The 20,610-nt window shown below is 40.5% G+C and overlaps 1 protein-coding gene across 2 annotated transcripts in view; it reads left to right on the top strand.

Annotated features, from left to right (window-relative positions):
- UCHL5 (ubiquitin C-terminal hydrolase L5) overlaps positions 1 to 20,610 on the top strand; it is a 119,448-nt gene that overhangs the window by 44,332 nt on the left and 54,506 nt on the right. For both annotated transcript variants that reach the window (XM_077452571.1, XM_077452570.1), the window contains exons 4-8: positions 6,936 to 7,061; positions 10,054 to 10,115; positions 12,883 to 13,013; positions 15,454 to 15,517; positions 19,446 to 19,548. In XM_077452571.1, coding sequence (XP_077308697.1) covers positions 6,936 to 7,061; positions 10,054 to 10,115; positions 12,883 to 13,013; positions 15,454 to 15,517; positions 19,446 to 19,548 — 486 coding nt within the window. The remainder of the gene's footprint in view (positions 1 to 6,935; positions 7,062 to 10,053; positions 10,116 to 12,882; positions 13,014 to 15,453; positions 15,518 to 19,445; positions 19,549 to 20,610) is intronic.

The raw sequence follows: 20,610 nt of genomic DNA, 5'->3' as shown, positions 1-20,610 counted from the left end.
CCGAATGACGGAAAGACGGCTACAGCACGGTCGTCCAGTTCTCTTACGCTGTCATATATTACGGCATCCCTTCATTGCGCACTCTGTGTTCACATTGTCCTCCAGACATGCTGATTACAGATTGTGGTAAAGAACCAATCAGCAGCTCTTTACCATGCGATCAGCTGTCCAATAACAGCTGATCGGAGGTCAACAGAAGCTGGTTATTAGCACTATTTTCCTCTGGGGCTGACATCGTGAGGAGAAGAGAGCCAATAACAGGTTTGTGTAAAAGGGGCATGTACACTGATAATCAGGGCACTGATTATCAGCATTTTGATTATCGGTGTAGTTCCACCAGTTCTGCCAATTGGTGCCTCCTCATCAGTGTCACCTGTCAGTGCCCACCAGTGCAGTGTACAGTGTTGCATGACCAGGCAATTGTCATTCAAAGTGCAACCACGCAGATAGCTGAAAATTTGTCTAGGCAGAAAGGGGTTAAAAGTGTCCAGTAGGCATATGAGAACACCCCTTTCACACCAGGGCGTTTTGCAGGCGCTATAGCGTTAGAAATAGCGCCTGCAATCCGCCCTAAAGAAGCTGCACCATTGTGTGTAGTGTGAAAGCCCCGAGGGCTTTCAAACTACAGCGGTGCGCTGGCAGGACGTCAGAAAAAAGTCCTGCCAGCAGCTTCTTTGGAGCGGTGAAGAAGCGGTGTGTTTACCGCTCCTCCACCGCTGCTCCCCATTGAAATCAATGGGGGCAGCGCTGTAATGCCGCCGGCAAAACGCCGCTATTTTGGTGTATTGCCGGCGGTTTTAACCCTTTCGCGGCCGCTAGCGGGGGGTAAAAGCGCCCCACTAGCAGCCGAAATGCGCCGCAAATCAGCGGTAAAACGCCGCTAAAAATGGCGGCGTTTTACCGCCGACGCAAAGGGCGGTGTGGTGTGAAAGGGGTCTAAATGAATGCAGATCTTGCATTTGCGCTTTTTTTTTTTTTTTTTTTTTTGTTATCTGCTTGGAGTTCAACTTTCATTTAGTGGCCATCCTTTTAACCACTGGGCACTTAAACCCCCTTCCTAACAAGACCAATTTTCAGCTTTCGGTGCTCTCACATTTTGAATGACAATTACGCAGTCATACAGCACTGTACCCATATGAACTTTTTGTCCTTTTTTTCCACACAATTATAGCTTTCTTTTGGTGGTATTTAATCACCGTTGTTTGTTATTTTTTTATTTTTATTTTTTATTTTTGCGCTATAAAAGAAGAAAAAAGACAGAAAATTCTGTAAAAAAATTCTTTGTTTCTGTTATAAAATTTAGCAAATTAGTAATTTTTCTTTTGTAAATTTTGGCCAAAATTTATACTGCTACATATCTTTGGTAAAAATAAGTACAAATTGGTGTATATTATTTGATCTTTGTGAAAGTTATAGAATCCACAAGCTAAGGTGCCAATATCTGAAAATTGATCACACCTTGAAAAAAAGGTGCATCTCCCACAGCTTCAACGTGTTTCGCAATTCTTGCGTCGAGCTTCCTGACGACGCAAGAATTGCGAAACATGTTGAAGCTGTGGGAGATGCACCTTTTTTTTTCAACGAAGAGCCAGGAACAGGTTGGCTGACTGGAGGGAGGAGAGAACCACCTGCGGAACATCATTGGCTTGCCCGATTCCATGTTTTCTTATGGCTGGATAAGCTTGGTGTCGGCTATTAGACACACTGAAATGTGAGTGCAATATGTTTTAAAAAGATTTTCATAATTAAAGGTGAAACTGTTTTACACTATGTTGGTTTTATTTACCTTTGTATGAGTATACGGGTATTGAGGAATTACTTACGGGAGGATGGATTGAGGAGTGGTTATCCATTGAATGAACCGAATGCTTATTATATGGTGAAGTCTGGTGAGTGGCCATTCTATAAGGTGGTGGTGGCACGATTTGGTTTCTTTTCGTGACACATGTGGAATATTTATTAGAAGATGAATCAGATTTGAGTTGAAACAGCCTGATCCGGTCTAAAGAACCATTGCATATAAAGGACTCTGATTTAATGAGATATATACTTAGGCCTCTTTCACACCGACGTCCCGTTCAGGCCCGCCTGTCAGTTTTTCAGGCGGACCTGAACGGGTGCTCCATAGAGCTCTATGGAGCGTCAGATGTCAGCGGTGACATGTCCGCTGACATCCGACCCGCTCCGATCCGAAAAAGTGTAACGGAGGAAAAAGCTATTTTTCCATCCGTCATCGGATCGGGTGACGACGGGCACTGCGGTCCGTCGTCATCCGATCTCCCATAGGGGAGAGCGGCGCTGTGACAGATCCGTCCCTGCGCAGTGTGCAGAGACGGAGCTGTCATCTCCCTGCTCAGCGGGGATCGGCGGAGTGATCCCCGCTGAGCAAACGGACATCCACGGGGCGGATCAGAACTGATCCGCCCCGTGTGAAAGGACCCTTACACTAATTTTGTGGTTTATATCACTATTGAGAGTAGTGATTTTGTTGTACACTCTGGGGGGTTTACTTGGGTGATCACTTTATATATGTCACTATTTACATGTTGAAATAATTGAGTTTCGTGTACACATAGTACAGTGCCTTGCGAAAGTATTCGGCCCCCTTGAACTTTTCAACCTTTTGCCACATTTCAGGCTTCAAACATAAAGATATAAAATTTAATTTTTTTGTGAAGAATCGCCAACAAGTGGGACACAATTGTGAAGTGGAACGAAATCTATTGGATATTTTAAACTTTTTTTTTAAAAATAAAAAACTGAAAAGTGGTGCGTGCAAAATTATTCGGCCCCTTTACTTTCAGTGCAGCAAACTCACTCCAGAAGTTCAGCGAGGATCTCTGAATGATCCAATGTTGTCCTAAATGACTGATGGTGATAAATAGAATCCACCTGTGTGTAATCAAGTCTCTGTATAAATGCACCTGCTCTGTGATAGTCTCAGGGTTCTGTTGAAAGCGCAGAGAGCATCATGAAGACCAAGGAACACACCAGGCAGGTCCGTAATACTGTTGTGGAGAAGTTTAAAGCCGGATTTGGATACAAAAAGATTTCCCAAGCTTTAAACATCCCAAGGAGCACTGTGCAAGCGATCATTTTGAAATAAAAGGAGTATCAGACCACTGCAAATCTACCAAGACCTGGCCGTCCCTCTAAACTTTCAGCTCAGACAAGGAGAAGACTGATCAGAGATGCAGCCAAGAGGCCCATGATCACTCTGGATGAACTGCAGAGAACTACAGCTGAGGTGGGAGAGTCTGTCCATAGGACAACAATCAGTCGTACACTGCACAAATCTGGCCTTTATGGAAGAGTGGCAAGAAGAAAGCCATTTCTCAAAGATATCCATAAAAAGTCTCGTCTAAAGTTTGCCACAAGCCACCTGGGAGACACACCAAACATGTGGAAGAAGGTGCTCTGGTCAGATGAAACCAAAATCGAACTTTTTGTCCACAATGCAAAACGATATGTTTGGCGTAAAAGCAACACAGCTCATCACCCTCAACACCCCATCCCCACTGTCAAACATGGTGGTGGCAGCATCATGGTTTGGGCCTGCTTTTCTTCAGCAGGGACAGGGAAGATGGTTAAAATTGAGGGGAAGATGGATGCAGCCAAATACAGGACCATTCTGGATGAAAACCTGTTGGAGTCTGCAAAGGATCTGAAACTGGGATGGAGATTTATCTTCCAACAAGACAATGATCCCAAACATACAGCAAAATCTACAAAGGAATGGTTCACAAATAAACGTATCCAGGTATTAGAATGGCCAAGTCAAAGTCCAGACCTGAATCCAATCGAGAATCTGTGGAAAGAGCTGAAAACTGCTGTTCACAAACGCTCTCTATCCAACCTCACCTAGCTCGAGCTGTTTTGCAAGGAAGAATGGGCAAGAATTTCAGTCTCTCGATGTGCAAATCTGATAGAGACATACCCCAAGCGACTTGCAGCTGTAATCGCAGCAAAAGGTCGCTCTACAAAGTATTAACGCAAGGGGGCCGAATAATTTTGCACGCCCCACTTTTCATTTTTTTATTAGTTAAAAAAAAAAGTTTCAAAAATCCAATAGATTTCATTCCACTTCACAATTGTGTCCCACTTGTTGGTGATTCTTCACAAAAAATTAAAATTTTATATCTATGTTTGAAGCCTGAAATGTGGCAAAAGGTTGAAAAGTTCAAGGGGGCCGAATACTTTCGCAAGGCACTGTATTTGCCAATCTATGCTCTGGATCTGAACCCAGTCTCTCCCTGCTCACCATCCTGAAGTTACTAGGTAGTTGTTGGAATGCTGGCCTAAGGCCTCCTTCACATTGATGCTCCTAAGCTCACTTTTTTTTTTTTTTAAGAGCTTTTGACTTTATTTTTTTTTATTTTTGCCAAAGCCCCTGAACATAACTCAATTAAAAGCCTATGTGTCCATGCACTCAGTCTTTTTTACCAGAGCATAGGAGAAGTAGAGTTTAGAGGCAGTTGCAGCTTTTTCTCCTCAACTGTTCTGACACGGGGATGGCCACCTGTCGAAATACTCCGATCAGCGGGGTCATCAGATCTGAGGAAGTTCCATTTCTGGGTGGAACTCCACTTTAACTCGGGTTGTCTTTGTTTTAATTGGTAGAATTAATAAGCAGATTTACCCCAACACAGATTGCTAATACCCTTAGCAGAGAGCTTATAATTGTAATAAGCTTCTTGTTTCAGTCCTTTGATTGCCATGAGCAATAGTTTACGTCACTGGCTACTTAATATTCTTTAAATCCAGGACATATTTTCTGATGAAATGGTGATCTGTCTTTAGCTTTTAGCAGAATTATGGGATGAATGTAGATTGTTAGAATGATACGGAAATGGAAAATATTTGGAATTCTAAAATTAAGTAGAACCTCTCCCAAACTATGAAGTAACACTCATTTTCTAAACGCCTCCCGACCTCTAACTCAGTTGTAGCTTTTTTGGGAGTTGGGAGTGAGTACTTTGCATTCGTTGGGAAAATGCAAAGTGTTCTCTGAATGGCACCTGTGCTGAGTAACAGAGTGGTAAGAAAAAGACCAGTCCTGTGTTTGAGCACCTATAATAGGTTGGCGGAATATGTGCATATGTCAATACCTTGAATTTGTTATTTCTTGCCTACTCCTATTATTCTGAACAATTTTGACGTTTACAAGCAAACCTAGTAAAGATCTCTACACTTTGTCTCTTGAATTGTGTGACATGTAGTTATGTCCTGTGGAGTCAGGACAGGAATTGCTGCTTGCAGGTAGCAAGGTATCAAAGGACATGTACTCATTAGAAAGTAAACCAATGGGATGAGCAGAGGAGAACCTCTAAAGCATACAGGCAGCCCATGAAATTGTTGAAATAAATGGCCAGCAGACAGAGCAATCACAGCATGGAAGGAGATTTAAGTATGTTTTTATTGGATTTTCAAAATTATTGTTTGTATTGTTAATATAATACAGACGTATATTTTGTGACCGTATAGCTCCTTTAAAGTGGGTCATGCTGATTAACGTTTGTTTTAAGAATCGGAAGATCCTATTTTCTCAATCCACTAATTGTTCAGGACAGCGGGTGGGGGGGGGGGGGGATGTACTCCCTCTAGATACCCTTTTAAGCACCTACCTGCTAAGATACAAAATGTTTTGCTCTTTTCTGAAATGGAGCTTACTTCCTGTGATAAAGTACAGTGAATGGATTTCTCTTAACAAACAGCAGTGTCGCTATACAGCATTGTATATCACAACAGGTTTTATACTAAGGCACATTTTATTATGATTCATGTGACCCAATTTAATTTTTTTAAATCCTTGTTCTTTTCTAAAATAATATATACTGTATATAACAAATCCAAAAATCATGGTTGCTGGGATTGACTATATTATATATTTCACACGCTGTATAAAAATGTAAAAATGTTTGAAATTCTATGGCCAGGGGCGTAACTAGAAATCACAGGGCCTCATAGCAAAATTTTGTATTCCCCCCCCCCCCCCCCCCAAAAAAAATGGGGCTTAAATTAAATACTGGGCATGGCTTAAAGGGCGTGGTGGGCGTGGTTCGAGTCTGAGATGAATGAGAGAAGGAAGGGAAAGGAGAGAAAGAGAAAGGCGATTCAGTTCGCATTGTGCGCTATACAAGTATTTCATTCATTCATTCATTCAAAGAAGAAGAAGAGAAAGGAGGGGAAGAAGGGAAGGGGAGAGAGAGAGAGAGAGGGAGAGAGAGACCGAGAGACCTAGTGTTAGCGCTTCAATCATCACCTGTGCCCAATGCAGCGTGGCCTCACCTGTGCCCAATGCTGCCTCAACTGGGCCCAATAAGAGGTGAGCCAGTGGCGGAACTACCTGGGAGGATGAGGAATGCATGCTGCAGCCCTCAAATGGCTGTTGGCGAGCGTGGAGAGTGGGGGGGAGGGGGGCGAGCACCACCCACATGGTCCAGGGGAAGTGAGGAGAGGAAGAGGCAAGCTGGCTATACGAGAGAGAGCTTTAATAGCTTTGAATTTCCTGTATTCCCGTGGTTCACCGTCGCATAGCCCCACCTCTTGGCCCGGTGCCTTTGATGACATCACATGTCACGCATTGGACCGGTGTTCTGTCTATCAAAGTTGCCGGGCCAAGAGGTGGGGCTATGTGATGTTGAGCCCTGGGAACACAGGAAATTCTAATAAAAGCTACTACAGCAGACCATCTCGCTCTCTGCTTGTAGACAGCTTGCCACTTCCTCTCCTCTTCCCCTGGCTGGTGGACCGTGCAGGCCCCCCGCAGTATGCATTCCTCATCCTCTCCACGGGCCCCACTCAGCTGCGGACCCCATAGCGGCCACGTGGGTCGCTATGGTGGTAGTGTCTGTTGCATATTTGTTAATCATTTGTTAATCATTGAGTCTATATAAGTTGCAACAAACATACATTTTTATTTTTATTTTCCCTAGGTAATAAACAATGCATGTGCTACTCAAGCAATTGTCAGCATTTTGTTGAATACAAACCATCTTGATGTACACTTAGGAGAAACACTCACAGAATTTAAAGAGTTTACCCAAAGTTTTGATGCTGCGGTAAGTACCTGATTATCTTGTTTAAAAAAAAAAAAAAAAACATTTTAGGTCTGCTTCATCAATGTGCATGTATACTGTACATAACAAAAACGATATTACCATATTACTGTGGCTCATCTAAAGAGAGTGCACAGCTTTAGCAAGCTGTCTATCTCTAAAACTTCAGACAGATTTGTATGATAAGATATTAGTTTTTCTTTGATAGATCTCAAGCTCGCTATACCAATTTTAATGTGACTATACAATCTCTGCAGACTCCTTTTTTAAGATCTACAAATTATATATCAAGAGGGCCTACTTAAAGAATCCAGTCATCTTCTATCCAGGCAGGTAGGCTATTGCCTTTACCTAGTTACTGGTAAAATTTATGGAGACTGAACTGTCTCTTATATGCATGGCTAGCTCAAATAAAAATACCATTGGCTCCATTATATATTTTGACACAGACACAATTAAAAAAATATTTTCAGGTATTTACGAAAACATATTCAAGCTATGGTTATATAATGGATATGGGCTGAAAGTGCACACTGGTTAGATTTAATTTGAAGGTATGTACATACAAATTCAGAGGAAGGGTTTAGGAATTACAGCTCGTAATTGCACAGTTGAATCAAGCGCAGTTTCACGGCCAGTTGTGGGCTACTCCTTTGTTATTTCTTCATCAGTTAAGCAGGTAAAAGGCCTGGAGTTGATTCTAAGTGAGATATTTGCATTTGGAATCTATTGCTGTGAACCTACGTCATGCATTCAAAGGAGCAGTCCATGCAAGTGAAACAGGCAATTGTAAGGTTTCAAAAAGGAAACCAATTCATCAGAGAGAAAGCAGCAACATTAGGAGTGGCAAAATCAACAGTTTGGTACATTCTGAGGAAAGAACAACGCACTGGTGAGCTTAGCAACATAAAAAGACCTAGACGTTCACAGAACACAACAGTGGTGGATGCTTGCAGGATCCTCTCTGTCAAAGAAAAACCCATCCACAACACCCAGACAAGTGAAGGACACACTCCAGGAGGTGGGCATATCATTGCCAAAGTCTACAATCAAGAGAAGACTTCACAAGAGCAAATAAAGAGGAAGAAAAGCAAAAAATGAAGAATAGAAAAGCCAGATTAGATTTTGCCAAAAAACATCAAAAAAGCCAGACCATTTCTGAGAAGCATTCTTTGGATGGAGGAAACTAAGATTTTTCTATACCAGAATGACAGGAAGAAAAAAGTGTGGAACAGCTCATGATCCAAAGCATACAAGGTCATCTGAAAAACATGGTGGAGGCAGTGTGATGGCATGGGCATGCATTGATTGCTTCCGGTGACACTGGGTCATTTTGTGTTTATTGATGATGTGACAGAAGCATCCGGAAGAATTCTGCAGTGTTTAGAGATACTGTCAGCCCAGATTCAGCCAAATGCAGCAAAGATGATTGGACAGCGCTTCACAATGCATATGGACAATGATCTAAAATACACTGCAAAAGCAATCTAGGAGCTTTTGAAGGAAAAGTGCAATATTCTGCAGTGGCCAAGTCCGTCACCTGATCTCAACCCAATTGCGCATGCAATTTACTTGCTGAAGGCAAAACGAAAGGAAAAAAGACCCAATAACAAAGAATTGAAGACAGGTGCAGTTAGAGCCTGGCAAAGCATCAGAAAGGAGGAAACCCAGTCTTGGGTTCCAGACTTCAGGCAGTCATTGCCAGTAAAGGATTCTCAACAAAATATTAAAAATGAAAATTGTATTTATAATTCTATTCATTTGTCCAATTACATTTGAGCCCCTGAAAATGGGGGGACTCTGTATAAAAATGGTTGCAGTTCCTAAAATTTGTACTTGATGATATATATGTTCAACCCATTGACTTAAAGCTGAAAGTCTTTGTTTCAAATTAATTGTTTTATTATTATTTTTATTTTTTTACTGATGGCATACAAAGCCAAAAGTGTGAAAATTTGTGCCTGTGTCCAAATATATAATATATATATATATATATATATATATATATATATATATATATATATATATATATATATATATATATATATATATATATATATATATATATATATACCTAATTGTATATGCTTAGTTTAAGCCCATGTGGATAAAGTCAGATGATTATTTGTACTGTTTTAGCTACAGGGACACCTCATTTGGGAAGTATCCAGACATTGTATTTTTTATTTTTTTCCATTTCATTTACGCATTTGAAAGCATCTGAAGTTTTGATATTTTTGGTCAAAAGGTCTGGCAGTCACAACTCTGATTACCTTACACACTGGATTCTCAGAGTCATGATATATAAACTGACTTTTTAAGTTCATTGGCACTACCCACTTAGTTCACTAGTGCGAAGACCATAAGCAAAAGTATGAAACTAGATAGGAGCTGATTTATGTCATTTTAGAGTTGTCTGTTCTTTCAGATAGGTTGAATACCTCATTTATAGCTTATCTTTAGATTTTCTATATAATTTAATTTAGGGGCTGTCTCCCAAGAAACGCCTGTTTTGGGAGACAGGCCTGTGGAAGTCTGTGGGGTTCTACAGTGGCAGTACAACCGAGATGATTTTGGCTGCTGGTACTGAAGATTTACTATGGGCTCTGGTTGTCCCGCTTAGGTAAGTATACATCATGGGGTGCAAATGTAGGTTTAAGGTCAGGAGGTGTGGGACAAAAGGATAGCTGTACTTTCTGAAAGTTTTAGTTTTTCTTTAGAGCTTATTCCATACCATGGGTTGAGTCTAATGCATGTGGGTTAAGGCAAGCCCATTACTACTACTACTACTACTACTACTACTACTACTACCACATGGCATGCTGCAGTATCGGCAGCTTCCATATTTTTTATAAGCATGTCCTTTTAACAGGGTTTAGTGTTCTAAGCTTATTTGAAACATTAAAAGCTTTCTTCAAATGTGTGAGCAACATTCAAGGGGGTTCAGAGACTCTCTAGCACAAGTGACCTGAGTTACTCTTTTATTGTCTTTCAGATGAAAGGATTGGCATTGAGCAACTCCGAAGTGATCCGACAAGTGCATAATAGTTTTGCAAGGTACTTCCTTTGTTTATATTTTTAATGTGTACCTTTTTAGATGGGCATTTTCTTTAAATATTGTTTACATTTATTAAAATGCTTGGCGTTCGAATGGAATTCCAAGTCAACAGTTAAAGGGCAGGTGTATTTTTAACAAAAACTCTTGTCAACTCACACACTCCCCGCCACAAATTAAACTGTACTACCTGCTCATTCCTCAGCTGCCTATTTACCACAATTGCAGATGCTCTTTACATTGTATTATATAATGTCCAGTGGAGCCATGGGCAATAACAGATGAGTTAGACTGGATGATGCTCACCCCAGTCTGTTGTGGTAAACCTCCACTATGGTGTTTGTGTTGTAGTTTTGTAATTGTATTGAGGGCCAAAAAGCACTAAAGCATAATTTGCTTTTGAAATTTTCCCCCATGTTCCTCACAGCCAAGGCAAGATGCAAAATTTAAATCCCGAGGCAGGTTGATTGCTATAAAGTTGGAAAAGTGAATTCTCAATTGGTTGGATTATGCATACCTAATGTGATCATAAACCCTCAGTTTTTTTCAGCACTTTCATCAACTGGTTTAATCCCATACAGAGTACCCAGCTTCTTCACAGTTTAATCCTCACCTATATTCCTGTTTCAATAGAAGGGTAAAAAGGGAAGCGCCACCTGAGTGCCCAATTTAAAAATGTATCATTTGTAAGGTATTGCGTGGCAAGGAGTCAATTAACAAATACTGCACCTCATCCCCAATTGTATGAAAAAAAAGGAGTGCAACAGGGGAGAAAATGGGATTATTGCGGTGCAAAAAGAAATGGAAAAAACCCAAAATTCTATTATCAAATTTTTAATAAATATCACACAAGGTATTTTAAAAGAATGACAATACAAAGGATACTACTAATCAAACATAGACATTGATATAGTTACATACTAGAACATACAACGTATATATTCTATCCAGTTATCAGACAGCCAAAAGAGTATAGAGCGTGTTAGGCCCGAATGGTATTGGCCTTTAGATTCTGTCTGGTCAGTCTTTCCCTACATGTTTCGCCATACAAATGGCTTCTCTCAGGGGTAAATAGAATATAGTTCCAAAGAGGTTAACAACAATTCTGCAAAAACAGAAAATAAAAAAACAAGACATAAAAACATATACTGTTTTAATCAGTATATGTTTTTAGGTCTTGTTTTTTTATTTTCTGTTTTTGCAGAATTGTTGTTACCCTCTTTGGAACTATATTCTATTTACCCCTGAGGGAAGCCATTTGTATGGCGAAACATGTAGGGAAAGACTGACCAGACAGAATCTAAAGGCCAATACCATTCGGGCCTAACACGCTCTATACTCTTTTGGCTGTCTGATAACTGGATAGAATATATACGTTGTATGTAACTATATCAATGTCTATGTTTGATTCGTAGTATCCTTTGTATTGTCATTCTTTTAAAATACCTTGTGTGATGTTTATTAAAAATTTGATAATAGAATTTTGGGTTTTTTCTATTTCTTTTTGTGTTTTTTTTTTGCACCGCAATAATCCCATTTTCTCCCCTGTTGCGCTCTTCTTTTTTTTTTTTTTTTTTTTTCATATTAAAATGTATGTTTTAATGACTCAACGTATGATTACACTTAAAAGACGACAAAGATAAAAAGGCTCATCTGTTATTCAGTGGTCCATGGAGATTTCCTCCATTCCCATTCCGGGTGACGCTGCAGAGATGTGGGGCTGCAGATGGATGATTAACGGCAGAGAGTACTTCCTGTGGCCATCAGGAAGATGCTGGGGCCGGCGTGGAACACTTCTGGGGGAGGGCTTCCAACAAGGAGACAAGCTAGTGCTGGATGGGCGGATAGGTTGATGTGGTAGTTTACTCAATATTGAATGGAAGGGGGTGCATGAGCTGTGTGATGGCAATGCTGCAGAGGCTCTATGGACCAGCAGATCATTGGCACCAATGACAATAAATTATGACTGACTGGCGGAATCAAAAGGTACTTTGTGTATATGTGACCTTTTATATAGAAAAACAAAGGGCATGCTGACATTTAAAAATGTATTCGGAAGGTTTAAAACTTTTTAAACCTTTTCACCCACCACTTGGACCCAATCTCCTTATTAGAAAAAAATTAGAGGGCAATCCTGCTCTCTTCTATGTGAACCCCACTAGGAATGATTGTGGTCATGATCCAGCTGTGTGCACGAGAGCCTCAGACTCTCCCTCCTCATTGGCTGAGACCACAGTAGGAGCCATTGGCTTCCACTGCTGTCAATCACAGCCAGTGAGCCAATGAGAAGAGAAAGGAGGGGGCAGGGCCAAGCTGCATCTTTGTCTGAATGGGCACACAAAGCAGCGGCTCGGGAGCAAGCCTGCTTGGGTGTCCCCATAGCAAGCTGTTTGCTCTGGAGGCAGGGGCCAGGAGCGCTGGCAGGGGATCTGAGAAGAGGAGGATTGAGGCTGCTCTGTGCAAAACCACTGCACAGTGCAGGCAAGTATATAACGTGTCATTTAAAAAAAAAATTGCCATTTAACTTGCTATATTCTGACATGTGAGATGTTGTTGCACATGGAAGAGTTATGACACTCACCAGGAATGTCTTCAGTGGTTTGACATAGTGGGATACCATATTGTGACTCACCCTAGTTTGTTAGAAGCATTTTTTTTAATAATGTAATTTCTATTTTTCAATGTCCTAACATTTTGATATACAAAGTATTAAATGGGGAAATAAGGTATATCAATTGCCTAAATATTTTTGTTTTACTTTAATTTTAGACAGCAGATGTTTGAGTTTGATGCAAAGTCTTCGGCAAAAGACGACGATGCTTTTCATTTCGTAAGTTATGTTCCAGTCAATGGGAGACTTTATGAGCTGGATGGCTTGAAAGATGGACCTATTGACCTAGGTAAGTATTTTCTATGTTCAAAGTATATATTTAGTTAGACTTCAAAGTATTTTCTATTTATTGGGTGTTTGATGTAACAATAACTCCATAACCAATTAGACATGCTAATATGCCAATATATGACAGTGGAATCCTGTATTTACATGTAACTTCTAATATATTCAAAACGACTCTATTGTGAAAAAATACAAATTTATATATAAAAGGTATGCCTGGTTCTCCACTTTTCACCATGGTTCCATCAGCCAGCTTCTACTTCACTGCAGGAAGTGACCAAAGCTGTATTGCCTAACTGCATTTGGGAAAAGTTAGGTCACCAGCTTCGACCTTGCAGGCCGGTATAAATCTCACCTTTTAAGCTCCATGCACATTGACTTAAAAATTGTTGCTTCTACAGGAGTTATACATTTTGCCTGTAGAAGCAGCTCAATGTTATCCTAATGTTGCACATTAGGATTATTACAGGCATATTTTGAGCTCAATGTTTAGAGGCCAAAAAAAAAAGATTGGAGATTTCAGGCAAAAAAAAGGCTAAACTCTGTATAAAAAATGCTCCTATATGAGTTTTTATTTTTTATTATTTTTTTCTGCCAAGGGAACTGAAGTTTTTTTTTTTTTTTTTAAGCCCAGTGTGCAATGGAGCCTTAGAGATGTAAAATTTCCAGAAGTTTTTAAGCCATGACCCCAAAAACAATCCTGTTTTTTTTTTTTTTTTTTTTTTCGCCTAGAGAAATTGGGGAAAACAAATTCAGTGTGGAGTTTTACAAATGGAAAGTCATTTTGTTACAATGGGAAGGTGAAATGCAACGTATATAAAAGTATTATGCTTGAAAAAGAAGTAGTTCAGTAAATAAACTACACTTGCTTTTTAAAATTACATTTTTTATTACAAATCGACTAATAGAACTATGTTAAAAAGTGTAAGGCTTTGTTTTGTTATTTTATTTTTTAAATTACAAAAATGTCCTATTTACCTCCACTATGCAGTTTGTTTTGCACAGAGTGGCCCCTATCTTCTACTTCTGGGGTCCCCCGATGGTGCTGGTAGCTCCTCTCTGCATCGTATAACCCCCTAGGAGAAGCATTCTCCCAGGGGGTTACCTTGCGGGCGCGCTCCCGAGTACAGCATTCAGCGTCCATCGGCCTCGCCCCCCCGTGCCTGGATTTGATTGACAGCAGGGGGAGCCAATGGCTGCGCTGCTATCAATCTATCCAGTCAAGAGCCGAGACAATGGGGTGATGGGTAGAGTGGGGGAATACAGGACTCGGGTGAGTAAAACGGGGAGGCCGGTCAGTTACAGAAGTTTTTTCACCTTTTAATGCATAAGATGCATTAAACACCACAGGTAACACCACAGCTAACACCACAACCCCAATTGCAATGGGAAAATGTTTCCAAACTCTAGATCGGGGATATGCAATTAGCGGAACTCCAGCTGTTGCAAAAGTACAAATCCTATCATGCCTATGGCTGTCAGCCTTGCTATGCATCATGGGACTTGTAGTTCTGCAACAGATGGAACAGATGGAGGCGCGCTAATTGCTTATCCCTGCTCTAGTTGATCTCAGCATTTTACTAAAAGGAGGGAAAGGAAAACCAATTTACAGTCCAGTCTATAGGTAAACATTATGCTGCAATGGTGGAGAACATTATTTGGAATTATTTAGTCCCCTTTAACACTTGTGCGACATATCCTGTCCTTGCTTCAAGCTTTGTCAAAGTCGCAGTCAAAAATCATGGCAAAATCACGCGACTTTCAGGTCGAACAAGTGTGAAAGGGGCCTTAAAGATTAAATAAAGATAAACCAATTTCTCTGGCAAATTTACCATCTTATCTGTCAATTAAGGCCTGATAGGACAGAAACTATCATCTACTATCCCAACACGCACCCAACTCTAGGAGGTACAAGATGGAGCACACAAGGAAACTAAACTGGAGTCTTTCCCCTGCAGTGCCCCCTTGTGGCAGAAATCTGAAAGCGTTTACATAAAGTCTTAGAAATCTCTCATTATGATCTGCATGTTTATAGCTCTATTTACCATTGTAAAAAACATATTCCACAATTTATTTATTTTTTCAGCCCTCCCCAGTTTCTCCTTTTTTTTTTTTTTCTCCAGGCCTTCCCATCTTTATTGCCTTTTTAATCTCAGCTGATGCATTTCAAACAGGATGGGCCTTTTTTTCTTTTTGTAAGGGCAAAATTTGTTAGGGGCAATAGTTATGTTTTAATTGTTAGGAATATGTTAGAGGACAGGGTGTTCATTGAATGCAGAGATTCAGATGCTGATATTTTAGTTCTCTGGTTGGTACACTTTCAACTTAAAATATCACATTCAACAGTCAAAAAAGTAACATTTGGAAAATTGGCACAAACGCAGCCATGAAAAAAAATTTGAAAACGCATTTAAAAGTTATTTTCCTGTCTGCTTTTATTGCAGGGACATGCAACCAAGATGACTGGATCAGTGTTGTGCGGCCGGTTATTGAAAAGCGAATGCAAAAGTAATTTCAAATTTTTACTACTTTCCCTCAGTCTGGTGTGACTACATGCATTGGGATTTAAAATAATGCTAAACGGGGACAGACTAAGTTTCCACTGCCAGATTCCTACATGTGAGTTGCAGAGTTGTTAGGTTATCTTTCAGTAGTAACAAAGCTGATTTTAGTCCAATTTATAGTTAATCCAGAGCAGGGACCAAGTTATTTCAGTGTCCTTTAAAGCCTGTAGCAAATTCTGGGTGTTGCCGCCCCCCCCCCCCCCCCCCCCCAAAAAAAAAGTATTGAACTATAGTTTTTAAGACCCTCAATATTCTCATTTTCCTTTATCGGAGTAGCAAGCGGCTCACTGGCTAGTGCAAACAAGAGGTGTACCCCTGTCTGGTGCCTGTATGAAAAAACAAATTTTCAGAACGTGAGCCTTCCTTTCTAATGATGGCTTGCAGATGAAAGTAGAGCAGCTGCACCCAAGCAATAAAAGATTCACCGAGGCATCTCGGCTCCTTTTTAAAGATACGTCCAGTATGTGTTGTCAAAGGCTTGTTCTGCATCCAGTGACAGCAAGGCCTGTTCACCCGGATTTTTAGGAGGAGTTTGTGGGGTTTTTTTTTTTGTTTTGTTTTTATACAGCTTACCAAGGTTCATAGAGGTGGGTTTGTTTGGTAACAATCCTGACTGGTCACCATGTATTGATGGACATCAGGTGGTTTGCCAGTACTTTTCCCAAAATTGTAATATTGCTGGTTAATAAGGGTATAGGCTTATAAGAGCCTGAATCTAAGGGCTGCTTACCTTCAAGAACTGGTACTATGTGAGCAATGTATCATTTAGTGACAACTTTGTGTAATTTATTATTATTATTTTTTGTAATTTTTTTTCCGCTTTTCACGGATTGATAGAGGCTTTGACAGCACATACTGGACGTATTTGACAGCACATACTGGACATATCTTTAAAAGGAGCCTCTGTCAATCACAGAAAAGCGAAAAAAAAACTACAAAAAAATAATTACACAAATTTTTCACTAAATTATATATTGCTTACACGTGCCATGGTTACCGTATTTATCGGCGTATAACACGAAGTTGGGCCACAGCACCGTCTGGAAACAGAAGGGCTGTAATGATCTCTTCCTGGAATTTAAGGAAAGATCCAGTTCATCCTGAAGCTTTGTATAGCACATAAGCATTCAGCAGAGCCAATTAGAATAAATATACACTTACTTTTTTTATACAAGCGTCTGGTCTTATGGGCAGTTAACAGCTGGATGTTAAGGTCCACCCCTCCCATGCCAAGGTTGTATTCGTGGACACAGAGGGGTTTCTCCACAACACTAGTCGCCATTTGAATTTGGACCGTCGGGTCTGTGTGAAGGGAGCACAGAATGAAAACATTCTTATTATACCTCCACTTCACAGCAAGCAAATTATTACATCTAAAGCAGGCTCTCTCCCCCAGCCTAAGACTAATCTACAAGCCGCTGGGGAAAGCCCCAGCGATTAGATTGCACAATGCCACATGCGCCGATTCCATGATCAAACAAGTGACTAAGAAGTGGTACACTTGTGTAATAATTGCCCACATGCAAGTGATGCCCGTTTTCGAATAAGGGTGACACGAAGTCCCACATAATCTTACTAGCACTCCCTATGTAGTCTGGGCTGTTCTCCGGCTCTACGTAACTATCTCTTCCCTTGTAAACCATAAAACTATATGTATAGCCTGTTGCGCTGTCACAGAGCATATTTGGCACACTTGCTGGGAAGTTACTGCTTGATAGACAAGAGGGCAGAAAATGTAATCAGGGACTCAAAGCAGACAACTTGATCGGGACTAAACAAGGATGCAAACTGCTGGTTGAAGCGGTTTACAAGGGGCCAAATTTTGTAGAGCCGACCGTATTCAAGGTCACCCTGAGGACGACAGAGTTCATTGTGATTGAAATGCATGACTCGCAAGATCTACTCGTATCGTGTCTTGGTCATGGAGGCAAAGAACAAGGGCATATGATGAATTGAGTCAGTGGACCAGTATGACCGCAGCTTACTTTTTTTAGTTAGGCCCAGGAAAGTCTTAAATTTGGAGACCATAATGGGTCTCCAATCTCTGGCAAGGGTCAGCTGGGGATTAGCGACAAAGAATTGACAAGCATACAAATTGCTTTGGTCCACAATAGATTCTAGAGATCTTCCGTGAAAAACGGCGAATACAAATCAAGTGACGTAAAATCGACTTATTATCAATGAGAGATAGTCAAACATAAATGAATGGTACCTCCCCCCCAGCGCTCATGAAATAACAATGACATTAATTTGAGCAACATAAGTTCTAAAAATAAACAAATCATCTCAAAATGTCACCGTGAAACTGTAACATTAGCGGCGCTAAACAATCAGCAAAAGGCTGTAATAATTTGTATCCACATTATGATACATGTGTCATAAATCCATTAACCAAAGTTAATATGGGGTTAAAATCCAGCTGTATCCCGTCACCACACCGCGTGTGAGAACTCCCCTAAGGTAATGAAATTACCAGGTAGACCAAGGAAATTAGGCTTGTGTTTAAACTATTTCTGTCAGCAGGCACTGCATCTCTCCATTAGGTGTTGCATTTCTTTATCTTTGGTCATCAAAATGCTCTTGTACTAGAGTTGGCAAACAACATATTTGGCATATTTGGTTCTAGTTTGTTGTATGCATTGATGCTGTTACTATATGCCCTTTCCACTACCAGTATGTACTCTCTTTGGATTAATACATTGTTCTAAACAAGGCAGCAAATTATGGGTATCTTAGTTATGGGCTAAGTATTTAAAGTCACCTACCATGAGGGGCATGTTTAAAATTTCCCAGTGGATACGCCAGAGGTGAACACAGAACTTTCCCCATAAAGGTGGGGTGGTATACAGACTGCTGCCAAAACGCACTCAAGTAAAGACAATTTGCAGTAAATAGAAAAAAAATCCATCTTTATCAATTTTTATATCGTAGAGGTTAAAACTTGGTGGTTGTAAAGCCTTAACATTTTTTATCTCGATGCATTGATAATGTGTATTGCCCCCTCACACCCCTCTTTACCTGAGCCTGATCTCGATTCAATGCTATGCCTGTCTCTCCCATTCTCCCTGCTTTCACAGGCTTTGCAGAGAGCAGACAGCCATTGGCTCTTGCTGCTCTCAGTCAAATCCTGTGACTAGGGAGTGGGGGACAAGGCCTAGCCTTGTCTGTGTCTATAGACACAGGCAGCACTGCTCTGGATGGAGTCCGCAGGTGTGCCACATTAGGAAGCAGCCTTCCTATGGTGGCACACCGAGAAGAGGAGGAGCCAGGAGAGCCGGCAGGGGACCCCAGGAGAGGAGGTTTGGGTCGCTCTGTGAAAAACCATTGCACAGAGTAGGTAAGTATAACTAATATGTTTTTTTATTTTTGTTTAAAATGGAGCTCCAGGATTTTTTTTATTTTATCCTGGATGCTACAGGCAGAGCTATCTGACTATTGTGCAGTGCAAGGATCATGACATTCACTCTGCCAGCCCTATCCCCTACTTTATTCACAAAAAGCCTTTTTATTCTTTTCACAAAGTGCAAGACAATTCTTTAAAAGACTGCACACTTTTCGCTTTTTTTTTTTTTAAGTGTTTTATTAAATTTTATTTTATTTTTTTTCTCAAATATCTCTGCACTTGAAGCTAATGAGAGCACAGGGCAGTGGTTTCATTACTCATGCATAGAAGTGATTAGGCAGCTTTACGGCTCCCCAAATCTGCTGGCAGTCGGGAGTAACAGTAAAGGTTTGCGCGCATGCTAACATTGCTACCAGCATAATTACATAGGCAGCAAGAAAAATGTTGATCTGCTCATCCATTATTACTACCATAAGCTGTTTTTTTCCTTATAATGGTGTGGATCAAAAATGTTGTTTACCTTTTTCAGATACTGTGAAGGTGAGATACGTTTCAATCTGATGGCAATTGTTTCAGACAGAAAGAAAATTTATGAAAAGAAAATCTGTGATTTACAAAAACAGCTTGCAGAGGTCAGTAAAAATGTTTGTTCTTGTATGTAGATCAAAGATTCATTTTTCTAACCAGTTTGAAACATTTGCTTTGTGGAAAAAAATAAATTCAAATTGGGTATAGTGCTGCATGACAAGTGACTGTTACTGTAAGAGTACTGTAAGAATATGGAAAGCTGTTGTCGGGTATCAAGTGCAGGCAACTAGAACGGTATCAGCTTTCCGTATCCTTTGCTTCACTTGAATGCTAGTTCTGGTTTTGGCAAAAACTTGCAGGTAATGCGCACCTAAGCCCTGTCCCAGCTTTCTGTCTTGGTCTGTCACTATGATGGACTGCTAGGGAGGAGATGAGCAAGCTTCAGCACTATGAGAAAATGCTAAAGCTTTGCCCAGTCTGAATGCCTGGTGGATGTGATATGTCATACTCCCTTTTTCCCTTGTCTGATATGTACCTGAAAAACAAAATTGCCTGGGTGTATGGTAAAGGTATGTGAAAATTTATCGCATCCTCCTAGACTCTTGACCAAAACTAAATTGGATTTATAACACCACAGCTAAATCTGTGTCTGTAGTGCAAACCTTAACCACTTAACCCCTGGACCAATTTGCAGCCAAAGGACCAGGCCCCTTTTTGCGATTCAGCACTGCGTCGCTTTATCTGACAACTGCATGGCCGTGCGACGTGGCTCCCAAACAAAATTGGCGTCCTTTTTTTTTCCCCCACAAATAGGGGATAGTTTTATAGCATTTTTATTAATATATATTTTTTTTTTTACTAGTAATGGCGGCGATCAGCAATTTTTATTGTGACTGCGACATTATGGCGGACACATCGGACATTTTTGACACATTTTTGGGACCATTGTCATTTATACAGCAATCTGTGCTATTTAAATGCACTGATTCCTGTGTAAATGACACTGGCAGTGAAGGAGTTAACCACTAGGGGGCGGAGAGGGGTTAAGTGTGTGTGTGTGTGTTTTTTTTTTTTTTTTTTAACTGTAGGGGGGCGTGGCTTGGCATCTGACGTCACTGATCGTCTTTCCCTATAACAGGGAACAGACGATCAGTGACAGGCTCAGA

This window comes from Lithobates pipiens, unplaced genomic scaffold, assembly GCF_037356315.1.
Source record: "Lithobates pipiens isolate NorthernLeopardFrog02 unplaced genomic scaffold, aLitPip1_a1.2 Scaffold_23, whole genome shotgun sequence".
In the NCBI taxonomy this organism is placed as follows: Eukaryota; Metazoa; Chordata; class Amphibia; order Anura; family Ranidae; genus Lithobates; species Lithobates pipiens.
The sequence above is the reverse complement of the archived record's forward strand: the minus strand, read 5'-3'. Positions and strand labels throughout refer to the sequence as shown.